This window comes from Alligator mississippiensis, chromosome 3 (assembly GCF_030867095.1).
Source record: "Alligator mississippiensis isolate rAllMis1 chromosome 3, rAllMis1, whole genome shotgun sequence".
Taxonomy (NCBI): Eukaryota; Metazoa; Chordata; order Crocodylia; family Alligatoridae; genus Alligator; species Alligator mississippiensis.
This window is the reverse complement of record NC_081826.1, coordinates 7939757-7957900: the sequence shown is the minus strand read 5'-3', so window position 1 is coordinate 7957900 and position 18144 is coordinate 7939757. Positions and strand designations below refer to the sequence as shown.

Genomic DNA, 18144 nt, shown 5'->3' with positions numbered 1-18144 from the left:
CTTTCTGGTAACTGTGTACTCATTTTCTTTCAAATTAAATAATGATTGAGTCAAATTTATTATGAAATCTAATTATTTCTGAATCTAGAACCTCAGCTGTGAGCCATTATCTTCTACTTTAGGAACACAGGTCTTAGAAGGGAACATCCTGGGTCAACATCCCTTGCCACTGAAGGAGTGAAATCTTAGTCACTTTTATACATCCAGTGTTCATATGTCCATACAAAAATCCAGCTACTAATATTGATATATAGAAAACTTTACTAGCATAAAATTGTGACCATAAACAGGATTAAATATTCTAAAAAATTACTACCTATCAATATTAAAAAGTTACCAATTTCATCCACAAGTAATCATAAATCAGTGCTTCTCAACCTTTTTATTGTCAGGGCATCCCTCTGTAACTTTTTTTCCCCAAAGTGGTAGCACCCCAGTTGCGAACTGTTGTTGTACTGCATCAGCTTACCAGGCAACTCCTTATTCAATAAGGAATTTAACGGACTTCTAACATTTTCTTTTTCCCACAACAGCACAGGATTAGTATCAGTGCAACTGCTGGCTCCTGTCCACATTCATCTCAGGCCCCCCCACAACAGGTTTGATTTTTCTGTCACTTGCACAAGGAAGTCTCAATTAGTTGCAATTGAATTACTCCCGAGTTAGACCATGCTAACGTGTTAGGAATGAAGCCTAGACAGCAAAATAAAATAAAGCATTATTCTACCTTTCCTCTTTATGAGAGACTCTAGTCGATACGAATGGGATTGCTGTGAGTGGAAAAGGGTAGAACACCGAATTAAATTAATTCAAAATTGACCTGATTTGCCCTACCTTATACAAGACATTTTTCATCTCCTGGATTTAGAGAACTCCTTAAAAAAGCCCACTGTGTCTGAATAGGAACAAGGCTTTCCACAATAAACACTATTTGCTTGGGGGGTTTGTTTTTGAGGGTTTTTTTTTTTTTTTTAAATACATAAGCAGAGAAACACCTTGTGCTTTGCCAATGCATCAGTGAATTCTCTCATCCTTAGGGCAATACTTCTCAACCAGGGCACTGCCACCGCAACAAGGTGGAACTGCACCACGCACCTCCTGCAGAGCTCTACATGCTCCTCCGAAACAGGTGCGTGGGACATTTGCACCTGCCCTGTGCACCTCTTTCCAGGAGTCACTGCATGGGATCAGACCAGGAAGGGCTGTGGCGTTTCCCAACGTGGCTCTGCAGGAGCACGGTTCCATCTCGCTGCAACAGCAGCAGTGGTGCTCATGCCACAGCACCCCAGGTGAGAACTATGGTCATAAATCTAAGACTACTTAAAAGCTGGGGAGACCACATCAGCATTGCTGGAGAGTACATGGCAGCATGAAAATAAAAATCCTATAGCAACCTTAGATTAAGATTTCACCTCGGATTGAATTGTCACGTATCAAAATTTATTTAATGGAAAAACTGACGACTAACAAACTTACTTGCATAGGTTAATTATGCTTCCCTAGAATACACTATGCTTATGTTCATATGTTCATCAGAGCATTCCTGCAATAATTACCTATTGTAGTAAATTCCCAAATGTAAATTATTTTTATGCATGAAAACAAGTCATAAAGAGAAAGGAGCGCATAACAAATTAAGTTTGCTAGGTAGGTATACCACAAGGTATCAGGACTGGTTCATAAATCCAGTGCCAAAAGGGTCCACGGCCAAGAAAATAAGCCCTGACAACTTGCTCCCAACTTCAGCATGCTACTGACCAACAGTTATGCACTCCAAGTCTCTCTGAGTTGCCTGTTCCAAGAAGCCTCTCTCTGTCCCAGGAAAGTCTGAGAGCAGCATTGAGGGGGTACTATAGGGGTACTATACCCCCTTAGAGCTGCTCCCAAGCAATCTAGTATGCCTAATTGCTGGTCTCTGGTACCCATAAGCAGAAACAAGCATATTAAACTTATTTGCTGGTGGCAGATTCAAGGTTAGAAGGAAAGCCATATGCATGCAGCCTAAAAGACCAAAACATTGCTCAGAACAGGAAACATGAGTTTTCTGCATCTTTTTAAACTCTCTCCAAGTTATACATTTGGAACATAGACCAAGTGCAGACATCTAGTTTCTCCTGGAAGAGTCACTGCTTTCCCAGGAGAAACCATAACTGTGCAGCTATTAAGGATTTTTCTCCCAGAGTAAAAAATGGCCACTCCAAGAGAAAAAGAACCTGAGAACAACAAGGGTTACATTACCCCCAGACAAGTTTCCCATGGGAGAGTGAACATCTCTCAGAAAAGCCTATGTACAAAAGCCACAATACAGTCCTCCAGCATTCGAAGGTGCTTTGCTCCTACCCAGGAGACAGTGCATCACTCTAGACTCTGTTGCTCCAGCCAAATGGGGAAAAAACACCCTCTCCCCTTCATAGCCCCCACGCTGTGCTGCAGGGAAACAGAGACAGTCTGGGTCAGCCAAGCAGGGTAGCCCTATGCACTAATGCCATCTGTTACTAGGCACGCTGAAGGAGCCTGCACACCATGCAGAGATGTGTACACAAGGGCCCCTGGCTGTGAAGTGTCAGTACTGCCAGCGCTCTGCCCTTCACAGACTCAGCATTCACCTGTCTGTTCAGGTACTTGGAGGTGAGTTTTTCTACCAGGAGAACAAACCTGGGAGAATTCTCCTGAATTACTTGAATGTGGCATCAACTACAACATATTTTTGTTATAAAAGGTATTACCAGTACCAGTCTCATTTTATAATTTAATTTCTTAAAAAGATTCCCAGAACACTGCAACCTCTCAAGAGAGCAAACACTAGGGAGAAGTAAAGACATAAATATTAAGAACAGGCTCTGTCATTATGCCAGAGATAAGGAGCCTCATCCTGTAACTAGCAAAACAGAGCTTTCACTATTCTCATTATTTGCCATGATCTGGTAAACTTCATTTAGGTACAAACATAGACAATAGGAAAGGATTAAAAACCTCACTCAAAGAGAAAGCCAGCAAAATAAACTTGACCACGCATGATACAAGTTCCCGCTGTATAACTGAAACTAAGATGCTTATTCTCACTCTAGATCAACACCAATCAGTTTCACAATGCAGTGACAGATCCAGAATGTCTAAATGGCATGTTAGATATTGCTACGTGCTGTTTAGTACAATTCAGCAGCATTTGTCCAACATTGCCCTCTGGTGCTTTAAAAATCTTTATTTAATTGTCAATGTTCATCTAAAAAAGGATGAAGCAGTGTCACTATCACTTAATAACACTGAGGTGCAATGAAGGGAAGAGATGGTTGGAGATTTTCCCCCTATAAAACTTCTTGTTTCACTTCTTATAGAGGTAATGAAGTTTATGTCAAAGCAATGGTTTTTACCCTGGGGTGCCACGGGACCCCGTAGGGGATGCTGAAGGGGCAGTGGCCAAATAAAACTGCCTCTCACTCTCCTCCTGCGTTAAGGCTCTCTAACCAACCTAAAGAAGGCAGCAAAGCTGTCTCGTGCCATGCAACTCTTTCTGGTCTGCAACCCTCCTCCCCTGCTTTTTTCTCCCCCACATTCAGCCCTTTCAAAAACCTTTAGTCAAGGAACAGAACTGATGGGGAAATCAGGAACTGAGGGTGCCTTTTTGGGGTTGGAAGATGAAGATCATTCTTTTTCTTAAGACAAAGAAAACTAATATATACATTTTTAAATTTTTAAATGAGATCTCATTTAAAAATGCTGTGTATCTGAAAATTCAGGTGCTGTGCACCTGAAAATGCTGTGTATCTGCTAACTTTAAGCATCCTCGTTTTAAAAGTGGTACTGTTAACTATTTTTTTGAATGGATAAAAATAATTTTCCGATTAGACCCATTTAATTTTTTTAATCTCTTCTTCTAAAAGCACAAGTATTTGTCCACATCCTCTGATGCAATGATAAAAGTTATGGATCATAGGAATAAAGGTGGCATGGCCAAATTACACACAGCGTAAAAGGGAAAAAGCTTAAGAGAGAACTCTAAAGGCACGTCAACAGTGCAGCGAGATCTGATACCATACCCCAATAATTACATGTCCTATCATGCCACACGTTCATGGCAGGACATGCGATTGTTAATGCAGGATAACATTTGTCAGATCCCAAACCTCACGACTGCCAGCACAGAGACTTCAATGGCCAGTCCCCAATGCCGCAAATCCTATGGCACACTTTCAACTTTCTGGCATGCACGGAGCCCCACGGTCATGATCTTCGGTTCCATGCACACTGACAAATTGAAAGCCCCACACAGTGCAGTCCAACATGGGCCCACCTCATATGTGGATTTACAGGTGCAAGGCAGGAGGAGCCAGTGGGCCCACACACTAGGCAACACTGAATGGGCTCCTCCAACTTGGCACCTGTAAACCTACACTTGAGCTAGCCCATGTAGAACACTTCTGTGGCTGGTTTATGGCATGATAAATTGGTGGAATGTGTGGCATGCTACTATTAACATGGCAAATATAATATCAGCCAGGGGCCCAAGGAATCCAGTCTCTTAGGTGATCAGATTTCAAGGAGGGTGAAACAACGCTACAGAAATAAAGGCAGTAGACAGGATGAAAAAGGGACAGAGAAACAAAGAGACAGGAAGATCATTGGGGAAAAAGGAAGGTACTACTGAAGAAGTTGAAGTGAAAAAAAAAAATCAGAAGGAACTGAGCAACAGGAGTCCAAGACGGAGCAGCATTTAGGGAAAACAAGGTGGAATGAGTAGCCTTGTTGGCATCTGGAAGTACTGATTCAGTATTTATAGTCAAACAAGACACAGAAAAGAGATCAATACTAAAGCTGTCAAGAATAAAATGAGAACATGATGATTCTGACTGGGAGAACCAGATATTAAATCAGAGAAAAAGGTGGCTGGGACAAATCCGATGGAATTTAAGCAGCTGGCCAGAGAAGACAACATGCTTTTTAATAAATCAAAAACAGCTGCAAAAGAAGTTCATATTAACCTAAACTTTCAATTGATAAACAGGTAAAAACAAGGAATTTGCATTCTATCCTTGTCATAATATGCAAACAACTACAAAAACGCATATACAGTGCCGCAGACAAAATATTTAACCAACTGAATCAAACTAGTCTGAACCAGTGGGACTACATTATTTCACAGCTGCTTTCCTCAATAAAGCACTCTACATTTTTAGAACACTGACTATGGGATTAGGTTTGTGACTTCAATTATTTTTATATGGTTTACATGCTCACTTTCCTTATGAATGCCAATAAAATTGAAACCTGGAATGACTTTGAAAAGAACAAATCATTACAGTGGTAATAACTGTAAAATTAGAACAACATGAACAGTACTGCAAGTAGTATGTGCACACTGTATAGACCAAGGCTTCATTTCTGTAAATAAATGTACATTCGTTGTTTATAACTTGTGCAAGTCTATTTACCCTCTCTTAAAACAGTTCCATTAACATTGCGTGTCATGAACAAATTACATACTAATTGTAACTATGCAGTTTGTCCAATAAAAGATATCACCCAAAAAGTCTTTGTCTCTTGCATTCTCATTATATGAATTAAATTGTATGCCATCTTCTCAGTTTAATAAGTTCCAATTAACTATGCAGTCATTTTATGAAGCATATTTAAACACAAAAACTTGTATATGTAAAGCAATTTGGACTAATAGTTTCCTTTCTGTTTTTGTGTATGCTAGACAAAAAATGAGCTAAAGCAACTACCAAGCAAGTTACCAGTACTATATGTGTATAATATGTAACCTCTAGTGGCTTGAAAGTGTTTTGCTCTTTCAAGTCCAACCACCACATGACGTGACTAGCCACTGTAGTGGACATACAGATAATAATGACGGGAAAGAAATGATACACAACTTGACTTGGTTTGCTCAGACTAGCCGAAACAAAGGCTGAAACAAAGGCAGAGAGGGGATGTTCTCTCAAAAATAAAAGTGCATTGCCTTCTTACTTCTACCTTCTCCAATAGTTGCCCTCTCCCCCACCCCTTTCCCCACTATACGGGTCAGGGTGTTTTTTAAGTCTTCCCAGAGGCATTGGGTGTTAGCTGCAGTCAAGGCTGGGGACTTCGACTGGAGCACACCAATGCTCTTGCTGGGAGCAAAGACAGAGGTTTCTGGCTCTTAGACAGTCTTGCCCCTCTACTCAGGATCAGACCAACTGCCATATTTGGGGTCAGGAAAGAATTTTACCCCATGGTCAGATTGGCACAGACCGGGGGGGGTTTGCTTGCCTCTAGCAGGTGGTGCAAGCCTCTACCTGAGACCCCTTCAGTGTATACTGACAACATTTTACAGAAGCAGGACACTGGCTGCTGTGGTTCCCCTGCTTTACCTACGGCAGGTTAGGTTGTTAGGTCTACGATGCGTCAGGGTTAACAGTAGTCTTATGTAGAGTTTAGATGATGGTTTGTGAGAGACGGTTTGGATAGAGAAGATCCTGCCTCAGGCAGTGAGTTGGAATAGATGAGCCCTGGAGTTCCCTTCCAGCCCTACTTTTCTATGACGATGACTCACAAGAACAAGCAGGTAGAAATTCTCCATGAATAAATTCAAGATGCAAATTAAAATGTTTCTAACCATCAGAGCAGTTAAGTTTTGCAAAAGCCTTCCAATAGGAACAGCGATACCCCCCACAAAATGAACCATCTTTAATATGAAGCTTGGCAAGTTTATGAAAGGGATTGTAACAACTTTTTGCAATAGCACTTGTTCATTTAGGAGTTCACTTCCAGGCATATGTTTCTATCACTAATGATCAAAGAGAAAAAAAAATACGTTTAAAAGAAAGTTAACATGACATGATATATGCAAGAGCGATAGAGATACAGAAGTCTGAAGTTTGTATCGGTACTACAGGTTGTAAACATTTAATTTTTTTAACAGCTTTTCAGGTTAAAAAAATAAATTGGCAGTATATATGAGGTAACCAAGTGAATTTAAGCTAGGCTGATAAATCTGTCATTTGGAATTATTTGGGGAAATATATACAAATCAGTAGCTTCAGAACATCCACAATAATTACTTTTCCTATCAAGTATGGGCAAGAACTCTCCCTCTGCCAGAAGCGGGTATGAGCAAAGCAAATCCATGGACATAAAGTAAGGACAACAATCGCATGCAATTCTAGGGTTGACAGTGTTAAGGCAGAAAAAAAACCAGGAAAAATATATTAAAAAAGGTATAAGACAGCGCAAAGCAGGGTTATTTCACTGTTAACAACTTTACACCTTTTTATTCTTTTTTAATTTAAACAATAAAAGATGAACAAGTGTTCCACTACTTGGCAGTTTCTTGCTCCCAAGAGCTTGAGATAGGGTCCACATATTCAACCTAAATTCCTTTCAAAATTAAACTTCCTTGCAGAGCTCCAACTGCATATGCAGTATTACAGTAAAGACAAAAGGTGCCTGGCTTTGCAGACAGTAACGCACAGACACATAAATGGAGTGCTACTGTCACAAAGAGTTTGTAGGTTAAGTAATAGTGGTTTGTAAAGTGTTGTCTTTGAAATCTTTAGATTAAATGCTTAAATGTTAGCCCTCTCTCCCTCATCTTTTCACTGAACTTTTCTTCCCTCCTCCTTTGTGCCACAGAATTAAAAGCCATACACACACAATACTTAAGCCCTCTTTCAAAACTGAAGGGAGGTCAAAACTTTGGGCAGCATTATTTGTTGAAGACTTGTGTGAGACAAATTCTTAGGGCAGTAGCAAATGATGGTAGATATCTGCAATAGCCAAGATGAGATGGGAACAAGAAAAAATAGACCACACATTAACATGAGGTGTGCCCTGATGATTCCCACACAATCCTGTCCCAGGTTAAGAAATGCTCTACCAAACGAGTTTATTTAGTCCAGGAGATGGTTATGATGTGGCAAACTACTATAGTCAAAAAGTGCTTAAATACCCACACAGCTTTTATACAAGTCAGTTTAAGGATGGGTATTACTGATTCATGGGTCAGAAATTACAAAGCACCCTTATGCTCGAAAGACGAACTTTATTTCAATATCACATCGTCAGTACAGGGGAGAAAGTCTGAGCCACGTGGTATAAGTGACTAATTAAGAATTTCTTTAAAAAGCTTTACTGGTTTGTTTAATGTAGGTTTTATCTGCTTGCTTCATACAAGAGAAAGACTGCTAAATTAAACTTTGCAAACAGTTGAAAGAAGCGATCACAAAAAAGCAGTTTAGAAACGTACATACCATGTTTTCTACTCGTAGTTCAAATGGCATCGGGTTATACACCATCAGCTGAACTTCACATACGTCTCCTTGGACCCACTGGAAGTCTATATAGAACAGTTCAAACAGAAAGACCCTAATCATTGTGGTTCCTTAACAATAACGCTCATTACTAAAGAGATGTTAACGCTCAGCATCCCTTTCTTCAAATGTACTTTTCTGTGTAATATCCACACCCAATTTCCTACTCAAGTATGCTGTGGCAGGGTGAGAGTACATGTGTAAGCACAGGCTGTGTGATAGCTGGAAGGAGAGAAGCAGTACTTATGCAGCAGTACAGCTTAGAGGCCATAATCAGTGCCAGGTATCCAGGTTTCAATGCGTCTAGCACTGTTCACTGAAACAACAGGTTCCTGGCCCAAGTGCTCTGGCAGCAAGCTACAAGAAGCACTTGAGCACATGCTTAACTTACACACTTGAATAATTCCTATGGACTTCAATGAGACTACACTCACACATGAGCATTTCGTTGGATCAGAGTGCTCAGTTCCTCAGAGAATCAAAAGCTAAATAGACAAAATATATGCAACTATGTTGGGAGGGGAAGAAAGATTTGTTTTAAATAGGAGGGCAAGAAATACTGATAAGTCACTTACTAATAGAAGAAAAGCTGGGTCATTATTTGAGGACCTTTCCATTCACCATAGAAAACAGTACATGGACTGGGAGGTTGTGCAGTGAGGGAAGGGAAGAATTGGTAGCACAACAGGTAATCCCTCCAGGTACCATATAGGGAAACTTCTACAAGCAAAATTAACTTGAGTTTTAAAATAACTATGAGGACTGGTAAAAAAACAGAGAAACATTCCCATTTATCAGCAGTCTATCACACTAGTCTCATTCCAGTGTAGCTGGAGTGTCTCTAGCACTGTGCAATGATTATGGAGGTAGTTTTTTTTAATATTTCAGTACTCTATGTTTAACCTATTCTTCTTTAAGTGACACAACAAAAATCAGTATCTTGACTACACTACATATGAATTAAGTTTCTCCTTAGCTTTCTCCATAATCTTACCATGCTTTATTAGCACCCCACTATAAGGATAATGTTAGGGGGTGAACTGCATAAACTAAGATTTGTTATGGAATATTAGACAAATTCACTGGCTAGAATGGTCTGCACTCAAATTACACATTCACAACCATTTGCTATCTGATTACATTTTGTGAATAGTATTAGAGAGCTCATGGGAGCAGTTCTCAATGCAAATGTTTAACTCCAATTAATGCTGGTAGAAATTAAGAACATACATTATGAGAAAAGTTCAACCTCTTAAAATATTAAACCTGCAAATGAAAAACTACAAAGAAAAATACTGATTAAAGAAAGAACAGGTATGCCCCTCAATTTATCCTGTTTGGTTGAGGTCCAAAATGTGCTAGGCACTTCAAAAATCACACCAAAAATTACTGTTTCTGCAAAAACTAAAACTCAGTTCTTCCAAGGTTTTTAGAAGCCTAACTGCCATTAACAACTACATTTAAATAATGCCAGTAAGTGAGGTGTCCAAATGCCTCTGAAAATCTAAAAATGAACCAGCATTTTCACACTATTTATACAACCACTACATAAATGCACTGCAACCACACAGTCTGAAAGCTGAGTTACTTAGTAGGATAACAAACTGGTATGTAATATATAATCATTCCCAGGTTTTCTTTAAGCACAGAAGCTCAAAAAGCTAGACTGTTATTGTCAAGTAACTATTGAACATAGGAAACCTATTCTAACTTTTTATCGTGTCAGAAATCTTGTATACAGTCATCTTTGGCCATACTATTAGCAACTCATCCTAGAGATTTCTTATTTTGGACCAGTTATGTAGCTAACATAGACAAGTTTCCAAGAGCAAGACACTCTTCTTCAAGTCAGACCATCTTGCATTTGGAAACAAGTCTAACTATGTCAGCTACATACTGTAGTTGGTTCAATAAAAGACAGAACTCTAAGAAATCCTTGCACCTCACACAATTTCTGGACCATCACAGTTACCACATCATTACTATACTACCAACTCATCCTAAAAAGAGCTACGGACTAGGGATCCAGGAAAAAAAAAAAAACCCAGGAGTACTTTTTTTTTTTTTGTACAAATCCACTGACTACCAGCCTGAAGAAACTGCAGTGTTTTTTATTAGTGCTTCTATTTATATTCCAGAAGGACCCCAGACACCCCCAGTTATCTCATTGCCTCCTTATGCATGGAACTATACAGACATATATAAAATAGTGTAAGAATTTAAAATAATGCATAGCAAGTAAAAACAGGAGGAAATGGGGAAGAGAGGATGGAAGTAGCATCAATGAGAACGTTTGGTGGACAGAGACAAGCATTCCCAAAGCCTTTCATGTTGTGGTCATTAACCAAGGAACTCTTTCATACTCTCTCTTCTCCTATTCATCACTTTAGACTGCTTCTTTCAGGACTGCTACCATAGTTGAAAAGTAACATTATAGAAGTCTTTTATGTATTTTAGTTGCTTTAAAGCACCTTATAGCTAGAAAGAAGCCAAGGCAACATCATGTGACTGGTCAACATGATAAAATTATGCAAGTGCTCCACAGATAGCAAGCTCTTGTATGGACTGATGGCTTTCAAAAATCTAAGCATTAAATATAATTTTTTAAACATTTTCTCAATTCTAACACCAATCCCAAACAAATTCTAGACTTTTATTGCCTCTTATTTTTCCATTTTACTTTTCATTCTTTTTCCCTTCTACGATACCATATATCTATATATTTTACATGCAGCATGTCCTGGACTGCAATACACACCTTGTTTTTCTTCATTGGAAGAATGAAGGAGAGGGGGGGGACGGAGGAGAAAGAAAGATTTCCTTGTATTAGGTAACAAAGTAGCACAAGCTAGGGAGCCAAGCCTGCCTATTGCTCTGCTGCCTGTGGATTGCTACAGATTTTACTTCCTCTTTCATCTCATCTACAGGAAAACCTGCTCTTACTGATTTTACTCAAATGTTCAGTAGGTGTTTTTTTGGGGAAAAAGCTCTCCTTGTTGTATGTAAGAAAATACAGCATATCCCAAATCACCTCTGTGTAGCATTCCTAGGTCTTTTCAGGCTGAATAATACGAAGCATACTCACTGTTTTCTCATATAATCAAAGCCTTCACTAAAAACACCTATACCTACTGCATGCCTGGTCCACTAGGGCTGATGTTTTGCCAGCCCAGAAATTGTCCCACTCTTTCTGCTGTTGCTCAAAAGTAGCTAAGTCTTTGGAATGAATTGGGCACAATAAGAAGGACCTTCAACTTCCTTAATTTACAATCCCTGTAGGAATTCCCCACAGGAACACAGTGGAAGTCTTTCTGGCAGACATTGTTGGAAAGGAAAGTGGCAGCCAAGGTAACATGTTCTCAAAAATCCTGGATTTGCTTGTAGCAGTCTCTCACCTAGCCTCAACTGCCCCGACTACCTGCAGCTACTGGAGCTGGTAACAGCGTTAAAATGATGACAGGTTAACTATCACTTTAAACCATTAAGAGTCAGAACATATTCTACATTCTTACTTCTGCACGCATTGTCTATAATCTATAACACTAATCACTTCTGTTGCACCAGGATTTGTAGTTTTATTATTCATAACTATCAAGGTAGAAACCTGAACTAATCTACGATAATCCAATTTAACATTTTAAAATATAATTAGTTTAAGAAGCTTAAGTTACAAGCACTAAAAGAGTGGTAAGCAATTTAAGACTCTTCTCAAGGGTTTAATTTCCCTTTGGGCTTTCGCTAATACTCAACTTACTTTTTGCTATAACGATTTATCCAATTACATACTAAGATTCATTTGCAAATTAATGTCAGGTAATCAACCAGGATTATTTTTAAAAACTTGAAAAACCCAAGTTATATCCTAACCAAGGATGTTTGCTACTATTCTGTAAGTGCAACTTATATCTACATACAGTTCTATATATAGTTAGGTCCATTTACATAATGCCATCATAGCATGATTTAAAAGATTTTTTTTTTTAATTCATCATATTGAGTTTCTTTCTCCCAAAAATTCTTTCTTTCCTTTATGAACCAAGTAATAATATTGAGCCAATATAGATTCTCTAATGGAATCAATGGTTCAGGAATATAAATAATCTTTATAAAAATTTTGGTTAAATTACCAAAGAGTTAAGGATTTTGTATATATGAAAAATCCAACTGAACAATATAAACGATTTAAGAAATTGAATAATGAAAACAGTTCTATAACATGACAAAATTAATAAGAAATAGCAGGAACCATTTTTCACAAGAAATACTATTTCTTTATAGGTGAAGAGTACAGTTTAAGCTGTGTACTCACCCACATGGGGCTCATGACCTCTTTTTGAGATTGACTTTGTTCCAATTTGGGATAGGGAAGCAATCTTTGAAGTTTCCAAAGTTCTCACAAAATAATGGAAAAGCTTATTTCCTGCCTAGCTTTAATTTAAACAACCTTCCTTAGAGCAACAAAAAAAAATAGGTAAACAATGACAGAGGAAAAATGAGAAGGGCAATTGCCAAAATCAGTTTACCTAATGATAGGAATGCTCTCACAAAAATGGAAAGTGACACTATGAAACTTGGAAGACTAAGACATATGCCTAATAGCATTTACTAACTTGCAACAAAAGCAAAGGTCCTTCAGGAAATAGGGTATTTGCCTTTGTCACTGCCTTCCTAATTATATTTATTTCCACTTTGGGACATCTTATTTGTCATCATAAAAAAATGCTTTTGTCACCTGAAAGTCATAGGTAAGTGTCACTTCTGCCTTCTGTATAGCTTTGTAAAGAGCAACCATAGTCTTTAATGATGAAAAAGGCTATAAACACCACCAAATTAACAAAATGCATGCTAACTTTGTGGGTTTGATCATAGCCTTGATATTATATTCCATCCTCCAGAATTCATCTGTTAGTTGTCTATGTACATTAGATCAACAAAATACAATGAAATATCAAACTGTAAAATCAAGCATTCAAGTTCAGGAAAAGCCAGAATTAAGATTCTGGTCCAAGGGGACCAAAGACAAACCAGGAAGAATCAAAGCACAAGAACTGGAACTCTCCATGTTTTGAGACATGGCAAAACTGAATCATAAGTACAGGCCCAATCATCAGAAAAATTCTCTCCTAAAAATGCAAGAACACACATATATGAAGTGCAATTTTCCAAAAATGGATAATCTGGTCAAATGTTAACAGGCTTCCACAGAGAAGACATGCGGCTTTCCCCAACTCCCCCAGGTTACCTTGGGCACATCAAGTCCCTACTCCATGGAATGGATTGCTAGAGCTAGAGCTGTTCAAAGGAAACGTTAACATAATTGTTTAAACATGGACAAAAAAAATGCATTTTTCCAAGCCTAATTCTTAAAATCATTTCCAGAAACTTTCCAAACTTTGCAAAAATTCAGCCCAAAACAGCAATTTTTTGTAAAGTTATAAGCAACGGAAAATATTCTTACCTAAAGTGCCGGGCACCCATAATACATAACCAGTGCCACCAGCCTCACCACAATCATTGTATCCTCAGCATACAAGACGTTTTGTGACCATTCAGGCTGCAGTAGTACCCAGAGCCCCCGCAGGCATTAAAATTAGGGCTGCGAGAAGTTTTGGTAGCGATTCGATTTGGAAGAGATTCGGCCTGATTTGGCAGCTGAATTTCCAAATCCAAATTGAATCGGGAGACCCATTAAAAGCTCTGAAATGAATCAGAAGCCTCCACACAGATTCAGAGATTCGGCCATAGACTAAACAGGCAGCAGTCCTCAACCACGCTGGGCATAGTTGCCTCCAGCTGTTAAGTCTGTTGTGGTGGGCGGAGGGGAGAAGGAAGGGGTGTGGGGAAAGGGGGGCTGATCAATGCCCCCACAGCGAGGGAGGGATTGGGGCTGGGGCAAGCTGCCCAGTCAGGGCCGGGGGACGCAGGACTTGGGCTTCCATCACTGCATGCTGCTGGACCAAGACAGCATGGGAGCAGGCATGTCCCCGGATCTGCATGGGGTGGGCTGGGCCGGGCTGCACTCCAGGAGGCTAGCCCCAGCTACCCGCTGCTGGGCTGTGCTCTGCAGGATGGGTAGAGCCAGGGTTGTGCTCCAGGCAGCTAGCCCCAGCTGCAGCCCGGAGCGCAGGCCTGGCTCCCCCCACCCCACAGAGCACAGTGGAGCTGTAGCAGAAAGCCCCCTTTGTACATTTCCTTTCTGGACATGGATATAACAGCAGCCCCTTCTTGACTGCACCCCCACCCCCAGTTTTGTGTATTTCTTTTCCTTCCAAGTGCTGGCAGAGACCTAGCACATTCATTGCATGGGTGTGGCAAGGCCCAGAGCAAGCCAGAAAGCTGAAGTGGCTTTCTGTAGGAAAAACCTAGACACTACATCTACATATCAATTAAGCTCAGTGTCACTAAAGAAAACAAAACTAAAATATCCACTGCAAAGACTGTAAATATATCCTGGTGCTAACTCACTTACTGTCCCCAGTAGCCTTTGATCCTCACTACCTCACATTGCATTTTTATATACTTCTCACAGTGCATTTTTATATTTCATCTGTCTTGTCTTTACCAAGGCATTTTATAGTTTATACTTGTAAACTCTTAAGGAATGTACTCCCTGTAGAATGAAGCTACACCCTGAACCATTGTTAAAACTGCATTAAAATTGTAATTGTAAAATGATAAAATCTGGTATATTGGGTGGTCCCTTGTGTGCATGCGAGTGAAGGATGATCATCATTAGACAGTACCCTAAGCCAAGGAACTGCATTTTAAGTTAAATCAGGCTAAAGAACTGATTCCTGGAACTGAGAACCTACCCTGTTGACTATTCCTACAATACCATTGTTAATTAATCAAAATCACAAACTGACTCCCAAACTGCACTACCAGCAAGCAAGATCCCCGTGACCAACAGCTGTCAAGTACTACTCAAGACCCACGTGGGACAGCAACCTCCAGATTGGGTAGCCAAGATGATGCTGGGGGATCACACAACTCTACCAGAGAGGGATAAAAGGCAGCGAAGTGTGACCCTCAGTGTCACCCTCTCACCTAGCAGCTAACCTACCGAGACAGAAGGACAAGCAGGCGACTCCCTTCTGGAGAAGACATCACCTTGAAGGAAGCTGACCACCGACAGCAGACTCCAGGGCCTTGGCTAGATAGATACACTGACACCAGTGCTCTCACAATCACTACAGCCTCTACTATACACTATACTACATGGTTTGAATGAGTGTGTGTGCTAAGGTGAGACAAGGTTCCTTGGGTGAATTTGATATCTTTTATTAGACCAACCCAAATGGTTGGAGAACAGTTATTAAGCAAGCTTTCGGGTTCAAAAACCCTTCGTCAGGCTAAGGAAGCTTCAGCAGTTGGTGTGTGCTCTTCCTGGATGGAATTTTCATTCCATCAGTGCACCCCTACTCCCAAGTAGAATGGACACATGTAGAATAGGATTTTCCCTACAAACTTTTTTTTTTTGGTAATAAAATTTGAGCCTCATTGGAGGTCGTCCGAATTTCATAGACTCTAAGAAAAATAAAGCTGGAAGATATCATAGGAGGTCATCTGGTCCAAACCTCTGTGCAAGGCAAAAATCACCCCTGCCTAAACAATCCTAGAAAAGTGTTTGTCTAACCAGCTGGTAAAAACGTTAGGAACAGCCCTCACACACAACTAGGAGACATAATATCTGAAACAGCAGAAACATTGCTTAGTTTGCCATGGGTAAAGCAGGGGCAGAAGGGCAATATCAATGTCCTGCCACTGCAAAGATCGACAGTAATTTGTTAAACACACTCAAGAGATCCAAGGATGAGGACCATGCCCCCCTGCTTCATCCTACACGCCTACTGTGATGAAAACTCCTATTGACATGGAAGAGCATTTCTATCTGGGTTAAGGGGAAGACTTGTGCCTTAATTGTATGCCAGGGCCATTTGAAAGTAAATACCAAGTTATTGAATGACAAACTAATTTAGCTAATTAGCTAAAAGGAAAAGTATATCGAGTATATTGGAAGACAATAATATTTTGCTCCTGGTTGCATAAAAATCAAGCTACCCAAAGAGGAAGCTTATGATTTATAGAAGCATGACATGGATTTAAAGGTTAAAATAATACAGACACTCTCACCTATTTTCTTACTTCTTTCCTCTCCACGGTTGTGCGCAATAATTGGAGAATATATAAAAGGACTTTTGGTTGACATGTTCTGACCCAACAAACTTTTCATTTTCTGGGGCCGAAGGCTGACAGGAAGGTTCAAGAGTTTCACAGATCTGTTAAGTAAAAAAAGGAAGGCATTTTTGGCTGTTTTTTGCATTAAAATCAGTTTTTAAATACTGATTATGCAACTTTTTTATTAGAATAAGCACAGTAATAAAAAAAGTATAAATAAACTGAAGGTATAAAGACAAGGAGCATTAAATAAAAAAATTGCAAATACACATTAATTCAAAAAGATAAGAAAAGGGTACAATAGGAAAGATGTAAACGATTAACACTTCCTACAAAAGTGCGACATTCAGACTGTAATCCCCCTGAATTCAAATGTAAGGAATCCAGATAGTTGTGGTTTCTCTATAATCCACAATCCAAGTCCCGGAAAGAAATCTAAAGATTTTTCAGCACTAAGCACTAGATAGCAAAAGACTGCACAGACCTTTCACACAGCTAGAACCCAGACAGAACTGTTTCACATTAAATGTAATATGAGAAAGTTCCTAAGGAAGGAAACTACACCAGAATCCAAATGAGTTTAAAGAGATAACAATTTGCTTTTAGAGCAAGAAAAAAAAAAAAGGATATCAGAAATTGAGAGAGAAGGAGAGAGGGAAGGGGAGGGGGAACAAAAGAAAAAGAAAAAGAAACAGAGGCAAGCAGTTTAAACAGGCACAAGGGCTAGGGCCAGACATTCAGGAAGCCTGAGCCTGAATTGATTCAATCTTTGCAAGTTAGTCTAACCCGCCTATGTTGAATGGCTCTACAAGTGCAGAGACATTCCCTCCGGACTGAGGAAATGCCTGCACATGCCTGCAGTGGCTCAGGCTGGAAGCTGGGAGGGTACTACAGTAGCCCTCTCTTCCCTTCTAGAGTGCTGAGCTGAGGGAGAGGCATGGCCAGGCCCTGACAGGACTCTCCAGCTAGGGAGGTATTTAAACCCCAACCCTGCTTCCACCATCCCAGGCTTTTCCCTGCTCGCTACTCAAGGGCTGGGAGTTGCCAGACCTCACCTAGCACTCCGAGGCAAAGTGGGGTGTGCAGTGATAATGATACTGAGCTTTTCAATCTCCCTCTCCCTGCTTCTTCGTACTGTCTGCAGCAAAATGACAGGGAGGTAGCCAACAGGGATGTGATAACACAGCATTTAACAGCCCATCAGGAAAACAAAAGCCTCTCTTATTAGTTCAAACTCTTCTTAAACAGCTTTTTCCAAGGAAGGAAGGAAGGGAGGGACATTAGCCACTGACCTGCTTAGCTCCAAAAAGCAGACACACAGACAGCTCTCAGCATTAGCTAGCATACCACATGCCTAGGGTCCACGGGGCTGGGGGGATCCCTGCTTGAGCAGTGAGGAGGGAAGGGGAAGCCAGGCAGGCCCTGCTGTGCCTGCAGTCTCTGCTGGAGCTCTGGCTAGGGAGCAGATGGCAGGGCCAGCCCTACTCTCTGGAGCCCCAGCCCAGGGCTGCAAAGCATCTGGGATGCTGGGGGACTCTGCTTTAACTTAAACCAGGAAGGGGTCTAGGACAGACATTGCATAAACTGGTTTGACCCAAATCAGTTAAGCCCAATACTACGTTCAACCAGGTTTATCTTAAACCATTACCTTCAGCCATTTTGAAACTGGTTTATATGC

General features: G+C 40.2%; 1 protein-coding gene across 5 annotated transcripts in view; it reads right to left on the bottom strand.

Annotated features, from left to right (window-relative positions):
* TRAPPC9 (trafficking protein particle complex subunit 9) overlaps positions 1-18144 on the bottom strand; it is an 839741-nt gene that overhangs the window by 723378 nt on the left and 98219 nt on the right. For all 5 annotated transcript variants that reach the window (XM_059723710.1, XM_006258702.4, XM_059723712.1 and 2 more), the window contains 2 exons: positions 16422-16567; positions 8229-8314 (listed from right to left, as the gene is read on the bottom strand). In XM_059723710.1, the coding sequence (XP_059579693.1) occupies positions 8229-8314; positions 16422-16567 (232 nt within the window). The remainder of the gene's footprint in view (positions 1-8228; positions 8315-16421; positions 16568-18144) is intronic.